The sequence below is a fragment of the Bactrocera dorsalis genome, chromosome 4 (assembly GCF_023373825.1).
Source record: "Bactrocera dorsalis isolate Fly_Bdor chromosome 4, ASM2337382v1, whole genome shotgun sequence".
Classification (NCBI taxonomy): domain Eukaryota; kingdom Metazoa; phylum Arthropoda; class Insecta; order Diptera; family Tephritidae; genus Bactrocera; species Bactrocera dorsalis.
The window spans coordinates 36,247,600-36,270,924 of record NC_064306.1 but is presented as its reverse complement, the minus strand read 5'-3'; the positions used below and the strand labels follow the sequence as shown (position 1 = coordinate 36,270,924).

The following is a 23,325-nucleotide window of genomic DNA, read 5'->3' as shown; positions in this document are numbered from 1 at the left end:
GCATGTGCGCAAACACTGTTCACTGGAACACGTGAGTGAACCTCTACCGTGTATGCGTATGTGTGTGTGCCTTTAATAAACCTGCGCCGTTGGGAAATTTGCGGTTTCCCCAATGCGCTTTGCTGCAATCGAGTTTCGGTCCAGATCAGGCCCACCAACACCAATGCCACTGAGCGGCCGTGATCACGCGTGGTCAATTGCAACGCTGCGTCGAGCTCATACGACCAAATGAGTGCGTTTCACTGGCGCTGAGTGGCTGCTACTCATTGTCCAATTGTCGTTTGTGGGGTGAGGCATTGTTGGAGGGCTTTTTTCACAAAAGTAGCAGCTGAATTGGTTCACGTGCAATGGAAAAATTACTTCATATAGAGAGACAGTGACTGTTATCGGTGGGCAGCTCTCCGGTGCACTTGACTTTTATGTGCTAATTATCGCGAGTGTCAACCAGTTGCGGTGAATGATGGCTGACCGGACTATAATTTGTTAAGTAGCAATGAAACTGAAGTGACATTTGCTGTGATTAAGTAGGAATAAATTGACTCTTCGCTCGCTAACAAGTTGCATGAAATCTACAAAGGATAGAGTGTTTGAAGAGTTGATTTTTAGAACTACTGCAGCTTCGACTGTTTTTTAATTACAACATAATAATTTTCTGATGTGAAAAAGCTTACAAGTGCACCATCAAAAAGTACAGATAACTTAGAAAAAAAAGCATCTTCACCATAACCTCGAAATAGCCAAATTTTTCAATTTTCAATATTGTTTCCTCTTGCTGTCTTGAATTATTCTTAGTCTTCCGAGTTTGCCCTTGCATTGTGAAAATATGAATCTGAATTTATTGGTTGGTTGAAAAGTGGGGGCGTCATCTTTAGATCGGACTTAGATTACGACTAAGCCCAAATTAAGCCGTTTCCATCAAGGTCATCACTGGAGCTATTGAACTGAATGGATTTGATAAAAAAAAACCCAACTTCCCATTGTTCTTAAGTTGGAGCAATTGGAGCTTTGGAATATCTCGTCTCATCCAGCTGAAAGCTGAGTATTCGCATAGATAATGTTCCATCTTCACATAATCCTCCGCATACTTTTTCAATTTTCTGTTGATCGGATCTTTGGGGTTGTTAATTAAGTTCCCTTTTTGCCAGAGATAGACGTTTCTTGGTCTGTCCGCCATTAATACTATACGGAAGTAACTTTGTGGTATTCCTTATGTTGTTAGTGTTCCAAGAGGGTTTTTTGGGTCCATTGCTCCAAACAACCCTGGAAAGAGCTCAATGGTCTGGGGCAACTTAGGAGAATTTGGATCCCATGTGCCTTCGAGTGGACAAACAAATCTGACTTTTCATTTTCTTCTACTCCTATATGACTGGGTATCAAGATGGTATTAACCGAGTTACCTACTCCGAGTTTATTTATCATTTGCTCGCTCATAAACGCTACGGGTAGCTTTAATTGCCGCTTGGCTGCTTACGAGAAGGTTTATGGACTATCTGGTTAGAGTAGAAGCTTACTTGGTACCTTCTGTTATGCCCAATATTTCGGCTCGAAAATCTAAAATGTTATCATTTATCTTTAAACTACTTTTTGCGTATGAATTACTACAGAAAAAGGCCGCTCTTGTTCTTATTCCACCCTTTCTTCCGTCGGTGAGTACGTAGGTTTCGCCGTTGGAACTGTCAATCTCAGTGCCTTTAGTCCACTTTTCTCTACTGGGGAATGAAAACGTTATGTTTAATTCCTCATGGATCTTATTTTCTTGGTCTCGAGTTCATTAACGAGGTCGAGTATGATACCGTACCCATAGAGACGCCGAGGCTGGTTGTAATCATAAGCCAGCTGGCCGCAAGCATTGCCTCATTCTTCAGTTGAATATGTACTTGCCGGATATCGAGGATAATTTCCAGAACCGTTGTTGACGTAGTTTTCAGTGCCTCTGTAATCCTCAACAAACATTCCAATTGCACTTGTTCCAGCAATTAAATACGGCACTTTTTCGATAGACCATTCACATTGTGGATCTTTACTCCTTTATAACTGGTTTGTATAGATATGCTTCCGCAATCCACAGACACTGTCGATGTCTTCAGGAAGAGTGGTAAGGGTCACATTCCGGTAGGTAAGATAATATCTAGTAGTGGATCCTTGTCGATCTTGGACCAATACAAAACGAAAGAAAAACATGCAGTATTCTATGTGGTAGCAGTTTTCAAAACTCACTCACCAAAACAAGTTTAGTAGTAACCTCATGAAAATGGTCCGATTCCGTCCATAGCACACTCACTTACTTACTTGCCCCATTGATAGACAGCCCCTCAAACATACAGAAATCAATTTATTCTTTGGTATCAACCTGGCATATTGATCATTTCCATGTATATAACCCTTTAGCTATTTTGGTACGAAGTTGGTTTTACTCACGCCAAAATGACGATGCAATTTCATTTGAAAAAGAAAGGCCTCAAATGTAGTTCACCTTCATTCGTGGTTACAACAATTGATTTCCTGTTTGGCTTAGAAATATCAATCCATATAAATGTTTGTTATTTTTGATAGATTTCGTTTAAAGAAATAGAAAATGTTGCTTCTGAGTAGTTAGAAAGATGAACTGACAGTTACATTGTGTAAAAACCGATTTCCCTTTTAATACTCGCACATCTAAATACTGTTGATGGTTGGACGTTCGCTCACTCTCTTTATCTCTGCGTCACTAGCCTTTGTATGTAGCTGTCAAATGAACAATTCATAACAGAGTCAATACTAGTGGCAATCAAAACATCAACAGACTGAAGGACAAATCGGCTGAAGTACAAATTGACAGGGCGGCTTAAGGACGAACATAGATAATAGTAGGTGTAGAAAAATATTGAAAAGCACAAGCTTGCAGGAAAAGCAGAGGAAGGCGCAAGTATTTGTACATATAAATAACGAAACATAACAGACTCGTTGGTTGAAAGGCCTACAAAGAAAAAGTGTGAGTGGCAGAAGAGAGCCTTTAAGTCGTTTGGGCATGATTGCAGCTCATTGATAGATTTGATTGATGAACGATGATTAGTAGTCGAAGACACTTTTGATTTATTGCAAATGACAAAATTTCCGTTTGCCTCTGAAGAAATGCTAAAGTGGCATTAAATATGTGATATCGTTGAGGAATTTTTGTTGTCTGGCAGAATGTAAGTGAAAAGAGAGTGGATGTGTTTATTGCATGTACTTCTAGACGCCTTAACATATGTACATTTTAATTGATTTTTTATGGAACTATGAAATCGATAAATGGCTAATGCTGAAAATGTTAGTGGAACTTTATATAATTGAATCTTTATTTAGTAATATTTAAGATAACAATTCGTTTTGACCATGGCAACATGTTGCAAGAGTATGAAAACAAAGCAGTCACTCTTTTTAGCATTGATGTTAATAAACTATTTGAAATTGCTGTTATAATCCCGCTCAAACCACAGAGCAATGTATGTAATTTCTTCCTTTTATGTTATTGCAAGCCCACCGAGTGATTCTCTGTAATTTCGTTACATCATGCAAAACGGTGTAGGAATGCTACATATTTGCAGTAGCGAAGTACAAACGAAGTTGTTGTTTCGTTATCACGAAGCAGTGCAGCAGAACTGCAGAAAAGAAGTGCAACAGAATGACCGAATGTTAATACAATTTCATTCATGTTCGTTAGCATTCTCTGTTTGACAGTCGTGTGTCGGTAATTGCACGTTGGGACATGATTGCGATCACGTTGGGTTTAAAAAATTGATACAAAATTTCAATAGGAAAATATGACAGATAGCATAGAAATAGGCGAACAATAAGCAAACCTCGTATTATAGAATTCTTAAAAACTCAGAAGTTACGACACAGCAGTTGCGAATTTCCAGCGAACGTAAACCAAACTGTGTTATTAACATATTCTGTTATTAGAATAATTTGGTTACATTAAAAAAAATATGAAGAATGTTATATGTACATATTTATTATCTGTCTTTAAACATGCAGTGCAGGGAGTGGTCTAGTACTGCCGAATCGAACTATTCGCTTCTGGTCTGCAATAATATAAATATTTTTGAGCCAGTTTATGTCATTTTATATACTTTACTTTTTAGTTTGAAGTTGATTTTCAAAAATGATCTACTTTGGTCTACTAGTATATGATTACTGCAATTTTTGCTCTATATTTTAGTTTTCGATGCAGTTAATATGACTTAGTGCGCAACAAACACTTCTTCTTCTGATCGTTGTAGTTATTTATGAAATACAATTGTTTTATTATCTTTTATTTTATACAAACGAAGTAAAAAATAAGTTGTCGATAAAATACTTACAAAAATAGAAAGTGAACATTAAAATATTTTTTCCTTTCTTTGTAAAAGTACTTTAAAAACCAAATGTTCGTTGAATCAATCTTCTTTAATATAGTCTTTTTTCAAAGCACGTAATTCTGTTATTACATTTTACATTCAATAAGCATTTTAAAATATCATTAGAGTATATAAAAAATCGCATGCGAGTTCTTTCATTCGGCACCTCTATCGCCAAATTGCTGCTAATTCACAAAAAATTCAATTCAAGGACAAGCAACACTTACCTTAATGTAGTAGGCATGTAGCGAGTGCATTACCCCTTCGCTAAGCTGCGATATGCAAATGCAAAGGAAGGTAGACAAAAACAACGGACGCCTTCTCCACATTCAGACTCCACCACATACGACAAACACAACAGCATTACCTCGTTTCGTGGGGAAATCTACACACTCACTACATACAATATTTGCTCAGAGTCAGTCAATGGGATTTTTCAATCGCGATCGGTCAATGGTTAAATTGCGCGTCGGTTCGTGTTGCGTGAAAAATAGTAATAAACGCGTTAGAAGTTTCTAGTAAAAGTGTTTTTTAAATTATTTTGTTTAATTTCAAAGCTTGAGTGAGCGTTGTACAAATTAAATTAAGTGAAAAGTGGTAAGTCTAGTGAAAACAAGAAATCTGTGTAAAGTGAAATAAAGTTGTTAGTGTTCTAGCAAAAAAGCAAAAAATGTGTGTAAAGTGAAATAAAATATTGTGCAAAGGCGATTTTGGTTTCTATGATATGTTTATGTTTGTTAATGCTGTTAATAGCGAAGTGTGTGGAAATCGCATATTGTATATCATTCATAAATAGTGCTGTAGTGTTGTAGTGGATTAGTGAATTAATTTCTTTTTAAATATATTTCGCCAAATATGAAGTCAAACGTTCGTTCTTTCGCTGTTCGTCGATCGTCGTTTTCTAATTAACCAACAACGTCGTTCGAATAAACCAACAAATAATATCAGCACCGGAGGGCAATACATTTTTTGCTCTTAAACTTAAAGGTAAGTACAGGGTGTTCGTATACAAATTACTTTATATTTTTTAAGTAAATTAAATATATTTTAAGAATTCATTATTTGCATATTTTCAATAGTTTCATTTTTAATTTCGAAATTACTGAAAAAATTTGAAAAAAATTTAAAAGTTAACTTAAAATAAATTTGAAATTTTTCTTAAGATAAATTATTTGCAAAGTGTCATAAAATAAATTAATCACTGACTTAAAAGATTTAGGAAAAGTTGAACTTGAAAGTAAAATAAGTATACTTTAATTAAACTTAAACACTTACTTTTAAAGCTGTTCAAGCTTAAAAGTTAAAAATAAATATATAGTTACGGACAACTAAATATCATATAATCATCCATGGTACTAATTTTCCGTTCTAAAAAAATATGCATTTGATTTAAATTCTACTAAATTATAATTTTGGATGGGGTTTAGACTAGCATCCCCCAATCGGGGTTAAAATGGGTAGGTATGTACGGATACAGGAGGTCATCCACAGAAACAGGATCTCCTCTATCTGTACATATCCATTTTATCCCCGAAATCGGGGGATGATATTCTAACATTTACTCATAATTTTTATTAAATAATTCATATCAAGTGTTTTTGGTAGGAGTAAAAATATTCGAAAAATCCAATTCAGAAATATTACGAAAACAATTTAAAATATATGTTTCAACAATAGTAAGAACAAAAAAATATAATCAAAATATCAGCTATAAAAAATATTTTTTAAGGGAACTAATAGAAAAAATTGTTTTATAGTGCACCCTTTATCGTTTAACGCAGATGCACATCTTCTAGGCATCGACCTTATTAGGCTACTGAAAGTGTTCTGTGGGACCTAATACCAGACCTTTGTACCTTTTCTCGGAGTTCTGCATTATTTTTCGGTTTAGCGGGTGCAAAATTTTCCTTAACAATTTTCCATAAATCTTTTATTGGATTCAGATCTGATGATTGCTCTGCCAAGCCATAATGCTAACACCATCTTCCGAAAACTATTTTTTTTCGCAAGATCCGAAGAATGTTTTGGGACGTTCTCTTGTTGGAATTGCCAAAATGCAAGGCGAATTTCATTCAGCATGTGGGAGTATGATCTTATTTAAAATTTTAACGTGTATATGGCGGTCTGTGTTTTCTTATATCCAAAATATAGGTCCCGCGCCACTATATTAGAAACAGCCCCAAACCGTCGTATTGCTACCACGGTGTTTGAAGGACATAGTCGTGTAGTGGATAGGATAGGATATGACAGTTTAATTGACATCGGTTGAGCAGGTTCTGAGATATGGAGTTTCACTCGAAAGTGATCAGTACAACGCCCATTTTCTCAATATCATCATCTCATCTCATCTTGATTATTTGTATATGTAACAACCGTTAGGTGCACAAAACTTTTATAGTCTGAAGAAACATGTTACAAGATTCACTGAGATAAGCATACAATCGTTTCTTTTATTTAGACGGTTTAATACCGTGACGTTTTCGAGGTTAGATCTCCTGACTTTCATTTATATCTCTCACAAATGAACTTTACTCGCCTTTTTATGCTAATTATTTCGTTTGCTCGGCTTCATTTAAAAAGTGTCAGCGTCTGCCACCAAACGAATGCGCAAAACTGGCACTTTAACAAATGAATTGGCAATTGACGCATTTGGCAGCACTGAATTCAATTTCTGCCTGCATAATATTTCAATGAGCAGCCTGCCTGCTGCTGACTGGACTAACAACCAAACGAACAGGCAGCCAAACAGACATGTGTAGAACCGGCAAGTATGTGGATCAGCAGCACACGATTGCCGTCTTTCATTTCGGTTTCAAGTTGTAGCGCTGACATGCCAATACTGCTGCACGAAGCGGGGCGCTTGTCGAAGGTGATCAATCTTGGCGTCTACTCCTTTTTATGTGCGCTTTCACAAGCGCTGCTTGTGTGTGTTGGCACATTATAAAGCTTTGCCATAATACAGGCTTACATGTATGTGTGTATTTGTGGCTGTATATGTGTTTTTAAGTACGGGCATGTGTGTGTGCGCGCATATGTGTCACACAATGGCATTTCGCATGGTTTATTTGCGCTATAAAATGCATTGAATAAAACTTATTTACAATTCCACGTCACTCATACGCCATGTAGCACGCGCGCCAAGCGCCAAGTGCGAAGTTGTAGCAAAAGGTGTTGGAAACACAAACACACCAACACACAAATTCAATCTGCTGTCTTTGCTGGTGAATTGAATCAATTTCAATCGCTCTTTTTATCGCGTAAATCTCATCAATTGAATACTTTTATGTTATTTATTCGTTGCGCAGACATTTTCATACATTAAATTGCATTGAGTTGGCTTTAAAAGCAATTCGCACCATAAATAAACACAAGCATAAATTTTGTTATTCTCCTTAAGCTGAAATGAAAACAAAGTTTGCGCCGTCAGTCACACAGTCTTGACAGTAGTCAAACGTCCAAATATCCAACGGCTGCGCGAGCTGCAAGGTAATTCTATTTTCCACCTGCCAACCAAGGCGGACAGACGGCCGCTGCAGCCTCAGCTGTCTCTGCTTCAATATTTAACTTTGTGCGCAAACAAATGGTGGGCGCTGTGGCAAGACGACGGCACAGACGCGCGGCAATGTGGGAAGTTTTTTCATTACGCGAAGTCATTTCGGCAACAGCGAGTGTTGCACACACACACCCACACTTATATATAAGTATATATATTTGTAGTGGGAAAGCGCGTAATTTTTGGCTGAGAAATTTCAATAGCAAGCCGTTCATTGTTTTCATAGCTGCCGCAGCGTTAGTTTGCTTTGATCACTCACTTTTTGTTGGCTCTACTTGTGCGGCAAGTGTATTTTACAAGCCAAACCTAGTGTTGTTTTTGTAATATTTTGCATGCTCCGTGCCGTTTTTAGTTACATTTGAAGGCAAATATTGGAAAGTATTTGCGAGAAAGATAGCCAGTTGTATAAAAGCAGTTAAATAAGATGTTCAAATACTTGATATTTCATTTATAAGGTGGAAGATTCAATAATATTCCACGGAAGGACGAGTTAAGGAGAACGTTATGTAAGTTGAAGGCATAAAGTATTTTTCAATAACTATTCTATGTATTTATTGCTGTTGTAATTGTGTGAAATGGCAGAAGAGTATATTTGCCATGGCCACTGATAGCAAGATGGGTACTACTAGAGTCTCTACTCTCTCTTTTTCTCTAAGAATTACATTTATTATCAACTTGCGTGAAAATAAATCAATTGCGCTAAGTTGAAGAATTTATTTCAAATAGTCGATTTAAGTCAAATATGCACCGATTCGTTCGATAATTTGTTGTCATATTGAAAGTAATGTCATAAAACTATTTTCAAGAAAGCTCTCGGCCTTGTTGGCAAAAATTTAGTGGACTTAGTTCTTACAAGCCTTTCTTCTGGTGAAAGGAATTGGTAGCAATCACTTGGAGTCAGGTTCGAAATATAAGGTGGATGCCTAAGCACCTCCCAAACCCAGAGCTTTTGGCAAGCCACTATTCATCTGGTCGGCTTAACATTGTCCTCATAGAATACAATTCCTTTTCTATTGTACAAACCTGATCGTTTCTGGTAAGTACCTTAACCCTTTCACCCCTGAGTTTTTTTTCGAAATCAGGCGGGTTTTTCATCATTACGACAGCAAACCTGAAAAATCGGATATCCTTACGGTTATCCTGGGATATATAATCCCAATAACGTTTATAGGTGGGACGCATAAGTCCCAATAATACCAAAAGGAACAAAAAATGAAATATCAACTTTTAATAAAAAATAATGGATTTCACTGTTTATTCATTTTTCCTTTTATAAATTTAAGTCACTTGTGAAAAGAAGCAAAGCATTTAAAACATAAAGCGTTGTTGCATCCAGAACAGACGTATTTGGTTCTGGTCTCCTTATTTTGTGAAGTGCAATGAACGCATCGGCGACGAGAAGGCTGTTCAATAGGAAGATGATCGCCAACATTTAGACGTTCAGTTCGTGATCGCTTTGCTGGTCTTCCCCCACATTGACGTGTTGTGAGCTTTTTGTGCTTTATTCCTTCAGCTATCATTGACTCGGTTAATGGCACAATAAATTGAATGAGCGAAATTTTACGGCGTTGACGTTGTGTAAATATAATCCAAGCGTTAACCACACCTAGCATAAAAATCTTGTAAAATACCTTTTTCCACCATTTTTGCGACTAACGATTCATGTCGTATATTGCAGCCTTCTGATCTGTATTGTAGTCTGCAATAGCTAGTGGACAATCAACTTCTAATTTAGAACCATCTTTTTGTTTTCGGCTAACTTTAGTTATAGTAGGCATATGACAGTTAGAAGCAAGCAGGACTTCTTTCGAATCCATCCATCGAGCAGCCATTATAGCCATAGCAATTTATTTGGAATTGACTTTCTGATCGTTGTAGACGTCCACTAAATACAGGAGTCTCTTTACGCGTTCGTATATATGTACCAATCGCAGGGAATGGTATAGTCTTTAGTAAATTCATTGAGGTGAAAAACCTATCAAACGCTAAAACAACATTTTGCTCACGAATGCCTGCTGTCAAGTTTTCTACAATCCGTTCTCCCAGAGTTCCATTCATATTAGAAGATGTGACTTTTCCAGTATATACATTCAAGTCATAAGTGTAGCCTGTTTTGGCATCACAGCGCAGCCATAATTTTATCCCTCTCTTTATTGGCTTCAAAGGCATATACTGTTTCAAACTTGAGCGATCCTTGAATTTTGCCATACACTCGTCTATGGATTGCGCACTACTTTCACTTCGCGCTGCTGGGAATGTTTTTTTTATGCATGATACAACTTCCGATATATAATAATCCTTAGCTGCATTATCGGGCTTATTAAAATCATTAAAATACATCTTGGCCATCAGTAAAGTGAAACGATAGCGAGAAATACTCTTTTTTATCATATAGTTTCCCATAGATTCATTTTTACTCCAATAATCAGCAATTGATGGTAAGTGGTTGTAGTGCATTACCAAAGTGACTCCTAAAAAAAGCATAATTTCGTACTCGTCGGTAAGAGCACGCTTTGCAGATTTTTCTCTGTTTAGTATTCGAATCCTTTGGTTTGCAATACGTATGTATAAACTTTTTGGAAAGAGTTTCCGAAAAACGTCGAGCTCGGAAGCACCATGAGGAAAGTCAATAAGAACTTCAGCCGGTTTTTCTACGGGCATTATATACTTCGGTTCGAAAATGACGCCGGCGTCAAACTTTGTCCAGCTACGTTTATTGCCTAATGGCTGATCCTCACTGTTCTCTAAAGAATTAAGATGATCGCCTAAAACTTGACCGTCATCGTCATCCAACTCCGAATCAGAAGAAGACTCATCACCTGATTTGCTTACATATTTAGCGTTTGCTACAGGAGCTTCCGCATCTTCGTCATCGTCATCCGATGGTTCATAGCTAGACTCAGAGGCACTAAAATCATCGTCCATATCGTCGCTATCCTCTTGCAAAAAATAATCAGCAATTTCGTTCTCACCCAATTTTTTCCTTGTAGACATCTAATGGTATAAACAAATATTGGGATATTATTATCCCAAACAAATGCATTATTGGGATTATATGTCCCAATGTAATTACAAATATAAAAAACTTACCTTTTTCAATCCAATTTGTTTCCAATTTCGAAGGAATTATCTTTATTCACACCTAAACCGTAAAGCAAGCGGAATATTACGAATAAAAACTGAACCAGATAGACGTTTCACATTGAAATACAACGCGTGACTGATGAAATTTCGCGAAATGTCTGTGCAAAATATTCGGTAACGGGAAATTGATGTCAATAATAACGGAATGCGGTTACTGATCATCAAAGAAGACTTCAAGGCTTTATTGGGTACATTTCAATGTGTAATTGGATCAAAATTAAAAGTTATACACATGTTTGAATTTTGCTGGGACATATTATCCCAGTAGGGGCGAAAGGGTTAAAGAATATCAGGGAACTTTTGATTAGGATATGGCATATTCATGGTATGGCAAAATAGATAAAAATCGAGTCCCACTATCCCCAACACCCATATACTACACATCATGATTTTCGTTTTTCTAGCAAACGTTTTCGCGAACGTGTCGGTCAGTGTATGAGTTACATACATATGTATATAATATAATGCTATATGTAATAATAATACTATATGTGATGTCTTCAATGATATTTGTTGAGTGAATTTTAAAATTCGACAAACACTTCTGAGGTCGACTGACATAAACAGCTGCCGTAAACACACTGGTTGACAGATCGCGCTAATTTTTGGCATCATAATTAAGGACAGTTCTACCAACCTAGACAAAAAAATTACCTGTCTTCCATATAAGCGGAAGATGAGAGGGGGAAATGAAGAATTCCCTATACTTTCTTGACAGGCTGTACGAGTATTATTCAATCTATAACCTGATAATGATTATTATCATTTAAAATATCTGCCGAGACAAAAATAATCTTTGGGGTGTGGGGCCTAATTGAAATAAGAAATTTGGTAGTTGAGGTTCGTGAATCGAATAATCTATTAAACCACTTTATATTTAGAGAATGACTTTGATATAAAATTTATTTTGGTTACTCATATCCACTTTTACAGTTCATATATACTATACAGGTACAGGCAGCAGTGACTTTGGAAGCCGTTTTCTCTAATTAAAAAAAGTTTGTCAATTTTTTAAAGACGGTAATTATTTTTGTTGAAAATTGCATGTGTGTCGAATTGACTGAGTTTCCTCGTCTTATTTTAGGCATCTTAGCAATTTCAGAGCCTTTTAATCTGAATTTCTTTCTTTTGGTGAACACAAACTCAACAGTCGACTTAATTTTGACATGAAGTATTATATAACGTTTGAAGAAGTAACACGTGTTGTTTTACTTGTATGAGTTTCTATGGGAGGTCAGTTTCGCTCCTCGTTTACTCTAGTGGATAATATTCGTCCTTAGAGACGCCGCACCAAGGATATTAGTGCTGCTGTGGACCAAAGTATCATTGGAGACCAGAGTGAGTACATCGACTTTATGAAAGATTATGTGGAGGATCCTAATTTGCGAGCTTATAAAATCCAATTCTTGCAAACATTAAAGCCGAATGATCATCAAGTGCATCGTACGGTCGGAGAATGGGCTCAAAATGAGATGGCCACCGATCTCGATTTTAACAAGAAAATTTTATTCGACGAAGAAGTTCACTTTTGGTTAAATTAATACATTAATAAACAAAATTTTCATATTTGGAGTGATGGTAATCCTCAGGCTTCCTTCGTTTCATCCTTAAAAAGTCATTGTTTAGTGTGCTCTATAAGCAGAGGGGATCATTGGTCCATATTTCTTCAAAAATGAAGCCGGACATTTATGTTAAAGTCACTACTATCTTTGTGCTTTAATTGAACGATGATAATGTGGACGAACGTTGTACAAGATGACTCTACTTGCCATACAGCAAACGAAACAATCAATTTTTGAAGGAAACTTTTGGTGAACGTATTATCTAGCGTTATGGGACTGAGGCGTGGCCTCGTTTTAACTCCCCTGAACTATTTTTGTGTGATTATGTGGAAACGTTTGTCTACGCAGATAAGTAAAAGAAAGTTGACATCTTAAAAGAGCTTATTCGGCGCCATGTTTTTGAGATACGGCCACAATTGCTGCGAAAAGTTGACGAAAATTGGCCTCTCGGTTAAAATTTATCCGAGGCAGACGCGGAACACACTTGCCCGAGGGTCTTTGAAAACTACAGTTCAATACCCGGCTTTTTGTGTCGTGCTAGCTCCGTCCGGGTATCTTGAAGAATGTGAGAAAACATTATGCAAAAATCATTTAAAAAAAACTTGGATAGAACTTAAGGTTAAGTGTGTAAACTGAGCAGGGTATACATATACAGTTTGTCACGAAATTTGTAGCATTTAAGAAGGAAACTTCGGAGACATTACATAATTTTTATTTAAAAGGTCAGCGTTACGAGCTAAATCGGTTCGTCCGTCTGTCGGTTTGCCTCTACATACGCGTACTAGTTCCTCAGTTTTCGAGATATCGATTTCTCACGTTGTTTTCTTCCCGAAAATCTGCTCAATTGTCGAAACCGTCGATATTGGACCTCTATATCATTTAACTTCCATACTGAACGATGTGAATAAAGTGGTTGCATGAAAGACTTTCTCACTGGAGGATGTATCTTCACGAAATTCGGTGCCTTATTATCAAACACCATGGTCTAACATCTGAAGAAAATGTTCAGATTGGATTATTATAGCATATAACTGTCATAAAAATCACAGATAAACAATTTAGTTCATTTGAATAATCCTGTGTATTTCTGAAGGGGATTTGGTGCAAACGAAGCTAATGTTTTTTCTCATTGTTTTTTTTTTTAATCTTCGGCGAAGTTAATGCTAGTGAAGCGATTTTGTCAAGAACCACGGATGTCTCCAAACAAATGATACGAGGTTTTCGATGTCCCATTTGGCTATAAATTTGAGATCTTAAGTGTAACTAAAAAGTGGCTTGACAGAAATATTATTCTTCTTAAAATAATGTATTTGCATTTCAGGAGAAAAGGTACTTAATATAGTTTACTTTGGTTAAAGGAATATTATTCCCGTCATATCATTTATTTTCACAAATAAAATGTCTTACACATACTTTGCATCATTGAGCTTACAGCATGATTGGACCAAAATAGAAACGCAGTTTAAGGTAAAGGACAAGTGTGTGACCCAGCTGACTTTTCCACCCAGTATTTTACAGGGAAATTCTCTCTTGCGAACTGACGCTCCTTCCCTCATACTCACAACAGAAAATAAAAGCATTCATTGCAGAGAACTCACAGTTGGCGCACTCTCGTGCTCAACTCACAGACTGCTGAGTCTGCAAGATGTGGAATCTGCAAGCGCATCATATGACCTATGCGGCGCTCACAAACACACAATCGGACTCTTAAATGTTCGGTCTAAGTGCGCATAGAAATGTTGGCTTTTGCTTACCTGCTTCCTTTGCTTTGTGAGCCGAAATCATATTATTCCTTTCTATGCGCCGCCTTGAATGGAGGCATTGATAGGCAAATTGGCCGTTAGCTTGTTTGATGTTCACATGACACTTGACTGTGTGCTACATACATACATATGTACGTAGTTGGCTGCTCCGCTGCCTTTGTGGCCAACATGCTTTCTGTGCCACACGCTTCGGGCGCTCAGTGCAGCGTGTGCTCGCTTATTATGCCTTTGAAGAAGAAAGAAAACAACAGACCGAACTTTGTTTGCCGCTGCGTTATTTATTCTAAGTAAAGCAGGTGGAAGAAGTTAGCCGCTTGTGTCTAACGGCATTTTGCGCTTTTCCACAAATGCATTTATTATGCAGCCTTTCTTTTGTTACGCCCATTCGTCGTGCTTCAGCGTATGCACTACGCTGCTCTGCTGTGTTATGCCGTGCTGTGCGGTGCTTATGCAGCTCTAATTCTTATCACTTTACTCGCTCCTTCGCTTTGGCCATTAATTTTATTGTTCCTTGTACACACACACACATACGCGCACTCGAATTTCATAATTCATTGAAAAGTTTTTGGCTCATTGATTGATGCATTGCAGCGCAGTAAATTTGCTCGCTCGCTCGCCTCATTGTGCGGCGCTGCGATTTAGTTTCGGCTGCCGCCCCCGAGCGTCCTGCCCTACCTTGTCCAACGTACATATGTATAAGCTTTTACTTTCCGGCGAAATTTCGGGCTAGTGTCTCTATGTGTGTGTGCTTTCATATTTTTGAAGCTTGTTGTTGTTATTGTTTTTTTCTTGTTTTGCCACTGAAAGCAGCATTTCAATTTTTTAATATCGACTTTTGTGCTTTGCATTTCATTGCAAGCGCCTTCAATATATTCGTTCGTCGTGTATGTATGTGTGTCTAGGGGTATGTGTGTGTGTTTGCATTTGTTTTTGCGGTCGTTGCGGATTGTGTTAACGGTAATGCTGCTTGCTAGTTTGATGAAGAATGCATGAATGGGCCTGTAGGGCGACAGGCAGGCCGATGAGCGGGCGCGGGTGTGACTGTATGTGTATATATACAAGTGTGTGTGTGTGTGCTAGCGGCTCAGCGCGTGCAGCAAGTGAATGGCTAGATGGATAGTTGGCAGAAATTGTTGAACGCGGGAAATTGGGAAACCAATGTAAAGCAAAGTGAAATTTTCAGCAAAAGAAATTATAAGTTAATGGTTATCCTTGTGACCTACTTGGCGTGGCACGGCGCACTGCCGCTCCGGTCTTTTCTTTCACTATCAAAATACACATTCGCACACACATACATATATATAAATATATACACATAACAGTGCTGCCGCTCGGTGCCCTGCAATTGTTGGTTAAGTGAAATATTAAAGACCGCCAAAGGAGGTTCAGGCCACTCTCTACACTTAGTTGACCTCCTTTTATCCTTTTATTCTAATGGCTCCTCTATATATTTGCATTGGCTGCGATTTTTGTTATGATTTTGCTTGACTTTCGTTGTTGGCGTACAGGTGTGTGTGTTTGCGCGTAGTTTACCGCACACAAAGTTAATTAGTTGTGGGCGCAATTTTCACAGGCGCTCACTTGATTAGCAAGGACTCGCTGTTTATACATTGCCCGCGGCAACAGCTCATGCGCGCATATTTCCCTTAAGATTTTGTAGGCTCAATCAGTGTTAAATTTTATATTTAATTTGGTGTACCTAAGTCAGTTGCTGTTTACTTTTGGCTTTTCACCTACACACTGTGTGTGTTAATGGAAATTGTGCTGAGTAATTAATGTTAAGATTTTTAGCGCAAGACTTTTTTTGGTGAGACCCTTAGCTTTTAGAACTTATGCAATCTTACAAATTCAATGAATATGTGAACAAATATTATGTAATTCATGACAAGATAAGTTTTCCAAACTTACAGCATTCAAAGTCAATCTTCCAAAATCTCATTGTCCGTCAGCGTGCACTAATCGAAGTAATCTATAAAGCGAAAAAAGAAATAAATAGCAAAAATGTTCAATACGAGGATGAAATTTTTTAATAAGCTATATTACGCTTTACAAGTACATTTCTTATAGTAACTACTTATGCTACTTATGCTTATATAAACAGGGTTTTCCAATAAGAAAGATATAATTTTCTTTAAAGAAAATGTTAATGACTTTCAAATGTTTTTTTTTTTAATATGAAGTACAACCGATACATTTATATTCTGAACATAACTTCATAAAAATGGCCTCCACGACTTCTTTTGCAACGAATTCAATGAACCCAATTTGTGAGTACTTTTTCCACTAAAACAAGTCGTTTGTCATGAATATCACGTTCAGTATTGACTTCTAAAGCTTGGAGCGAGACTGTTTTATTGCTAAACACCAATGTCTACGAATAATCTCACAAGAAGTTGTCTAGGGGTGCTAAAGCACAACTCCAAAGTTTTCTAAGATCAACTTCAGTCGAGGTTCCTAATTTCTATAGTAGCTCTTGATTGGCCACTGGCCGTCCTTTTCGTTTCATGGTCGCACTGTTTCTCGAGGCTCCACAGGGCTTGTTACGTGCCGCTTTGGGGTTATTGGCTCGGAGATCTTGATGCATCCTCTTAGATGTCTCCATTTTTACATTTTCTGCGATCTACGGTAACTTTTTACTGCGTCGAAGAGTTCTTCTAGTTCCTAACATCCATCCTGAAACTCTTCTGTTTATCCATCGCCATCTTCATAATTTGTACGATACACTTGCACTTTTCTAGGGACTCTTCTTCTGCCCGTCTCACCTCTTCTGCCCGTCTCATTTGAGTAATGTTCTTTTGTATCGGTGAGTCTTGAGGTTCTTATTTGTGGCAAATGGGGTGCTCTTCCCTTCCCCTTGTTTTGCTGATGGTGCTTAGGTGGTCGGATTTCCGCAGAGGCTGTCTTTTCTCCAGTTTTGTCGGGTTGTTTTGGAGTATTGGTGAGTATAGGACCATCCTACTTCTAGGGAAGACGATCCCGTATTTCTCGTCTTGACCACCTTTGTTTTGTTATATATTTTTGTTGGTTTTTTTTTCTTTTGCTGTCATGGGGTATTCATTTTGTTGTAGCGCGTGTCCGCTTCAAGCCGCTATCTCCACATGTTGTAGCAGTTGGCCTTTATGAACCCCGTAGTTATTTATGCAAACAGGGAGCGATGGGAGCTTATGTTCAGAGCCAGGTTTGGGCACGAATTAAATTAACCACCTTGGACATTAATTTATGCCAAATTTCATGAAGATAGCTATTTTGTCAAATAAAAAAATTTGCCGTACAAGGATATGATTTTGATCGGTTAGTTTATAAGAGAGCTATATGTTAGAATATACCCTTCCTAAAGAGAATTAGACAAGGGCGACATTACTCGGAACGAGGTTTGACGATGTAAACATAGGTTTGTAATACATAACAAGAGTTTTGGTGAACTACTCCCTCAATCCCTCGGAATACGCTGCCTTATAAACCAGTCCGTCAGTCTCTCCAATATTTTTAGTACTAAAGATTATAAGCCTGAAGTCCTTAACCGTAACGTGGAAGCCTCTACAAGCCTTCGGGATGAACGTAACTCGGTTGTAAGTTGCAGGACACTTTAACAGCCTGCTGCAGCTGAGTTGACATGATGCCATCCGGTCCTGGTAACCTGAAGGATTTGAACGAACTGATCGCACAAGTCAAGCGCCGTGTATCCAGAAGATCAACAAAGACCGCGCAATCCTCTTGTAGCCCAGAGATATTCCCACATAAGATGTATTTCTCGAGAAGTAAACATCAAGAACGACCACTTCCCATTTGCGTTCTTAAGATAACCCGGAGAGACGGGATTCAATGCGAGTATACGCGTGAACCTGTATCACTGATGATAGCCAAAAGTACTACGAGGTCCAGAAAAATTATTTTTAACCCGAGTTAATCATAACAATGTCCACCTTTGAGTATTATATTATTTAAGAGTGAACGAGCACCGGTGTTCTAATTCTTTGGAAATATTGACGTACTATTTCTTTTAATTGTTGATGTAGGGATAGAAAACATTCCCGAAGTAATTTGGATTGACAGTCCTTGGACGGTTAAACATCTGGCTCCGTTTCTGTAACGTCAACCTGATTATTGTGCGCTTCTGCTGACTTAGACTTCATCCGAATAGTCACATGACTTCGGAATTAACAACATAAAAATCTTAATTGAATTGGAGTATCGAAAAAGACATTGACCTAGCTAGCGTTCGAAGATAAAAGTTAAATGAAAAAGTGGTTTTGAAAATTATGCGAATAAGTTTTGGTTCTGGAAACTCCAGGGCAGTTTAAATAACCTAGAAACATACGTTGTGTGTGACATACGAAGCTTAAACTTTTACTAACAACTTAGGATTCTGGGAACATATCCAACATTCGCTGGCGAAAGAATTATAGCTATAAATATATAGTATGTATGTAATTATATCTCAAAATCTCAAAAATTCATATTCGCATACATTCATACAAATATGATGTAGGTGGTAAACAAAAGCCAACGCTGCACTTCCATGCACTGACCTAACCTACGAGGTGTGGAATTGAACGCCAAGAAGCAAACCAAAATAATCCTAACAAAAACAATAACAAGATACAGATATATGCCACGCGAATAAAAGCTGCTAATAAGAAAAGGAACAGGAAGCAAAGGCTGTAACAGAAGAAAGCCAAGCGGCGACAGGCAAAGAAGAAGACGAGAAAGCCGACACAACGTGGCGTGGCACGCTGAGAGCGTCAGAGAGCGCAAGAGAAGCAATTGGTGGTAGTACATTGCATTAAGCTGCCTACGAAGTTGAGCTCCAAACGAAAATAAGCAAAATACATTGTGCTGAGCACACGTGCATGTTGCCGATGCCGCACGTTGCTATGAAAACGAGATGCTGCACTCGTTGGCGAATTCGCCTGCTCTGCTGGAGATGTGGAACGTATTCGGCGTGGCGACGACAACTTCGGCTGGTTGAGGTCAACTCTGTGTGGATACAAGCAGCCAGCAGCTGGAGCTGATAAAAATAACACACCCATACAAATAGCGGTACATGTAAGTGAGCTCGGCTGTTTCTATGTACGTGTGTGTGTGTTTGCTTGTGTGGCAGACAATTTTGCGAATCAACGAAATAGCGAAACGTTCATTTCATCCGATTAATGTGAGTCAGTCTTCGCGTGATTTTTACGTAGTGCGGTACGCAAAGGCGGAATGAGTTCTGTTAACGGTGCGAAGCGTAATTTTCCGGCTCAATTATATGCTGGCAGTTGAAAATGTAGCGGAAAAATCGTTACGAGTGTGAAAACAAACGACACGTTCGAGCGCATTACGAGTTAAGAAATACAACACAGTGATTTTACACTAAACAACAGTTAAACAATTTTTGAAAATAAATTAAAATTAAATTTATTGCCGATACAATCAGTGTAGTGCAGAGTAGCCACAATTTAGTGTATGTTGTAGTCAAAAGTCGAAAATGCCATTTACTGCATATACGGCAAGAGTACTAAATTTCTTCGCCATACTCGCTGTGCTGACATTTGTTGTTGCTGCAACGGTTTTCATTGGACGCTACATAGAGCGTTCAACAGTTTTGTATGTGAATAATTTGGAGTTGCCGATGAATTGGAAGCACCCAAAGGAGTTGCTATAAATGGACAAGCCAATATACATATGTACAGATGTGTTTACACGTACATATGTACATACGTAGTAACATACATATGTGCATGTGTGAAGTAAGTAGCGTAAAAGAAAACAAGTAAAAGAGCAGAAAATACAATTTAATTTTAGTAACAAAAATTATTGTTAGGTTAAAGGAAAAGCGAAATAAATTAGCTTACATAATTAAAAAAAAGCAGCAGAAGTCAAGCAAAAAATTAAATTATGTTAATTAAAATTAATTTATATTAATTAAAATTAATTTAATTTAATTTAAAAATTAATTAAAACTACATTTAAAAAGTAAATTAAATTAAAATAACTTAAATTAAATTAAATTAGCTAAATTAATAAAATAAGTCAAACATAAAAATGCAAAACTAATTACTTAAAGTACAAAAAATATATGCTTATTAAATTATAATTATGAATTAAACTAAATTAAATTATTATAATAAATAATAAAAATAATTAAATAATATTGTATAAAAATAAATAATGTTAAATACATATAAATTGACATTAAACGTAAAACTTTAGCTGAAATAATATAAAAAATCAAAAAAGAGAATTAATTAAAATTAAAGAAAATTAATTAAAATTAAAAATAATTAATCAATTAAAAAAATTAAGCATAAATAATATAAAAAATATATATTTAAAATATCAAACATCAAAAATTAAATTCAAAAAATTAATATTAATCAAATAGCATAAAAAATTAAGACAAAATTTTAATTAAAGAAAATTAATTTCAGTTAAACAAAATTAAAAACCAAACAAATATTAAAAGTAATAAAAATAAATAAAATAACATTTAAATAAATTCAATTAAACTGATACGAATTATTTAAATTAAATTAAAAAAATATATTATACAAATTTAATTAAAATTAAAGGAAATAAAGTTAACCAAAAAAATATTGAAACTATAAATTCAACCGAAAGTTAGTAAAGTATATATAAATATAATATTTAGAATAAAAAAATTCACAAAAATTATTATTTAAGGGAACAACAAATAAAATTAATATAATTAAATCAAACATTAAAAATTAAGTTAATACAAACGCACGCCAAATACCAATAACGCAATTATGATAAAAGTATTTTATTTAAATTAATACGATAAATTAATTAAACTAATAAAATTAAAAAAAAAATGAAATTTATTTATTAAAAGCCTTTATTTTTTTATAGTATTCAAAAATTCAAATAAAATTAATTAATATTGCAAAAAAAAAAATTAAAATTAAAAAAAATTAATATTTATATTATGGTTTAATATTAATAAAAGGAACAAAGTACGAACATTGAAAAAAAATTGCTATATTAAATTTGTTGGCATAAATTAAAGTTAAAAAATTATAAAAAAATTAAATATAACGGGTGATTTTTTTGAGGTTAGGATTTTCATGCATTAGTATTTGACAGATCACGTGGGATTTCAGACATGGTGTCAAAGAGAAAGATGCTCAGTATGCTTTGACATTTCATCATGAATAGACTTACTAACGAGCAACGCTTGCAAATCATTGAATTTTATTACCAAAATCAGTGTTCGGTTCGAAATGTGTTTCGCGCTTTAATTTTGTTCAGCGATGAGGCTCATTTCTGGTTGAATGGCTACGTAAATAAGCAAAATTGCCGCATTTGGGGTGAAGAGCAACCAGAAGCCGTTCAAGAACTGCCCATGCATCCCGAAAAATGCACTGTTTGGTGTGGTTTGTACGCTGGTGGAATCATTGGACCGTATTTTTTCAAAGATGCTGTTGGACGCAACGTTACGGTGAATGGCGATCGCTATCGTTCGATGCTAACAAACTTTTTGTTGCCAAAAATGGAAGAACTGAACTTGGTTGACATGTGGTTTCAACAAGATGGCGCTACATGCCACACAGCTCGCGATTCTATGGCCATTTTGAGGGAAAACTTTGGACAACAATTCATCTCAAGAAATGGACCCGTAAGTTGGCCACCAAGATCATGCGATTTAACGCCTTTAGACTATTTTTTGTGGGGCTACGTCAAGTCTAAAGTCTACAGAAATAAGCCAGCAACTATTCCAGCTTTGGAAGACAACATTTCCGAAGAAATTCGGGCTATTCCGGCCGAAATGCTCGAAAAAGTTGCCCAAAATTGGACTTTCCGAATGGACCACCTAAGACGCAGCCGCGGTCAACATTTAAATGAAATTATCTTCAAAAAGTAAATGTCATGAACCAATCTAACGTTTCAAATAAAGAACCGATGAGATTTTGCAAATTTTATGCGTTTTTTTTTTAAAAAAAGTTATCAAGCTCTTAAAAAATCACCCTTTACTTTAAAATTTAATTACACCCAAAAATGAATTCAATAAAAGACATTTAAATTATTTTAATTATTTTATTAAACATTTTTATTAATAAAAATACATAAATTAATTCTATTGAAAAATTAAAAGTGTTAATTTGTATAAAAATTAACAAAAACCGCTAAATATTCTAAATTTTTTTTTAAATTATTTACAAAAAAAGGTTAATTAATATAATAAATTTAATATAAGCTAATTATTATATTTCTATTTCTTAATTTTAATAAAGAATATGTAAAATTTTTATTTAATTAATTATGGAAAATTTAATTACTAACGAAAAATTTCAAAATTTATGCTTTATGGTAAAATCAAAAAAAAAATCAATAAATTGAATTAAATAAGTACTATAATTAGAAAATATAAATTACTTTACAAATTTAAATTTTTTATTATTGTAATGAATAAGTAAAAATTAATTACTTAATTAATAATATATTTCTTTATATCAAGAATTACATTGAATACTTACTTAAATTATAATGAATATTATTTAATGCAACGCAAATTGATAAGTTACTAAATTTTTTGTATTAAAAATTTGTAAATAGATGAAAATAATAATTAATTCTCACCAAAAAAAATTAAGAAAAAATATATACTTACTTAATAATTAATTAATTAAAAAACCAAAAAATAATGATAAATAATAATAAAAAAAAATTTAAAAAAATGTAAATAAATAAACTATTCAATAAGTGATTAATGAAAATTAAATTTAAAAAATCCAATTTTTGTAAATAAAAAAATAGACGTTTTTATTGTAGCAAAAATTTCAATATTTACAGGCCTCAAAACAACTAAAACTCAACTAAGCAAATCAGTTCATATAAAATATAAAATACCGCTTATAGTGCCGAGTGCTGTGCAATTACTACTCAAGAAAAGTGTACCAATGCAAAGCTCTGTGCTAGCTAAAAGTGAATAATCTACATAA

At 35.6% G+C, this 23,325-nt stretch overlaps 1 protein-coding gene across 1 annotated transcript in view; it reads right to left on the bottom strand.

The window, feature by feature from the left end:
• Nucleotides 1–16,349, bottom strand: part of LOC105227241 (chitin deacetylase 1) — a 148,116-nt gene extending 131,767 nt beyond the window's left edge. Inside the window, exon 1 of the mRNA XM_029550616.2 lies at nt 16,292–16,349. Coding sequence (XP_029406476.1) covers nt 16,292–16,322 — 31 coding nt within the window. The 5' untranslated portion in view covers nt 16,323–16,349. The remainder of the gene's footprint in view (nt 1–16,291) is intronic.
• Nucleotides 16,350–23,325: the final 6,976 nt, after the last annotated feature.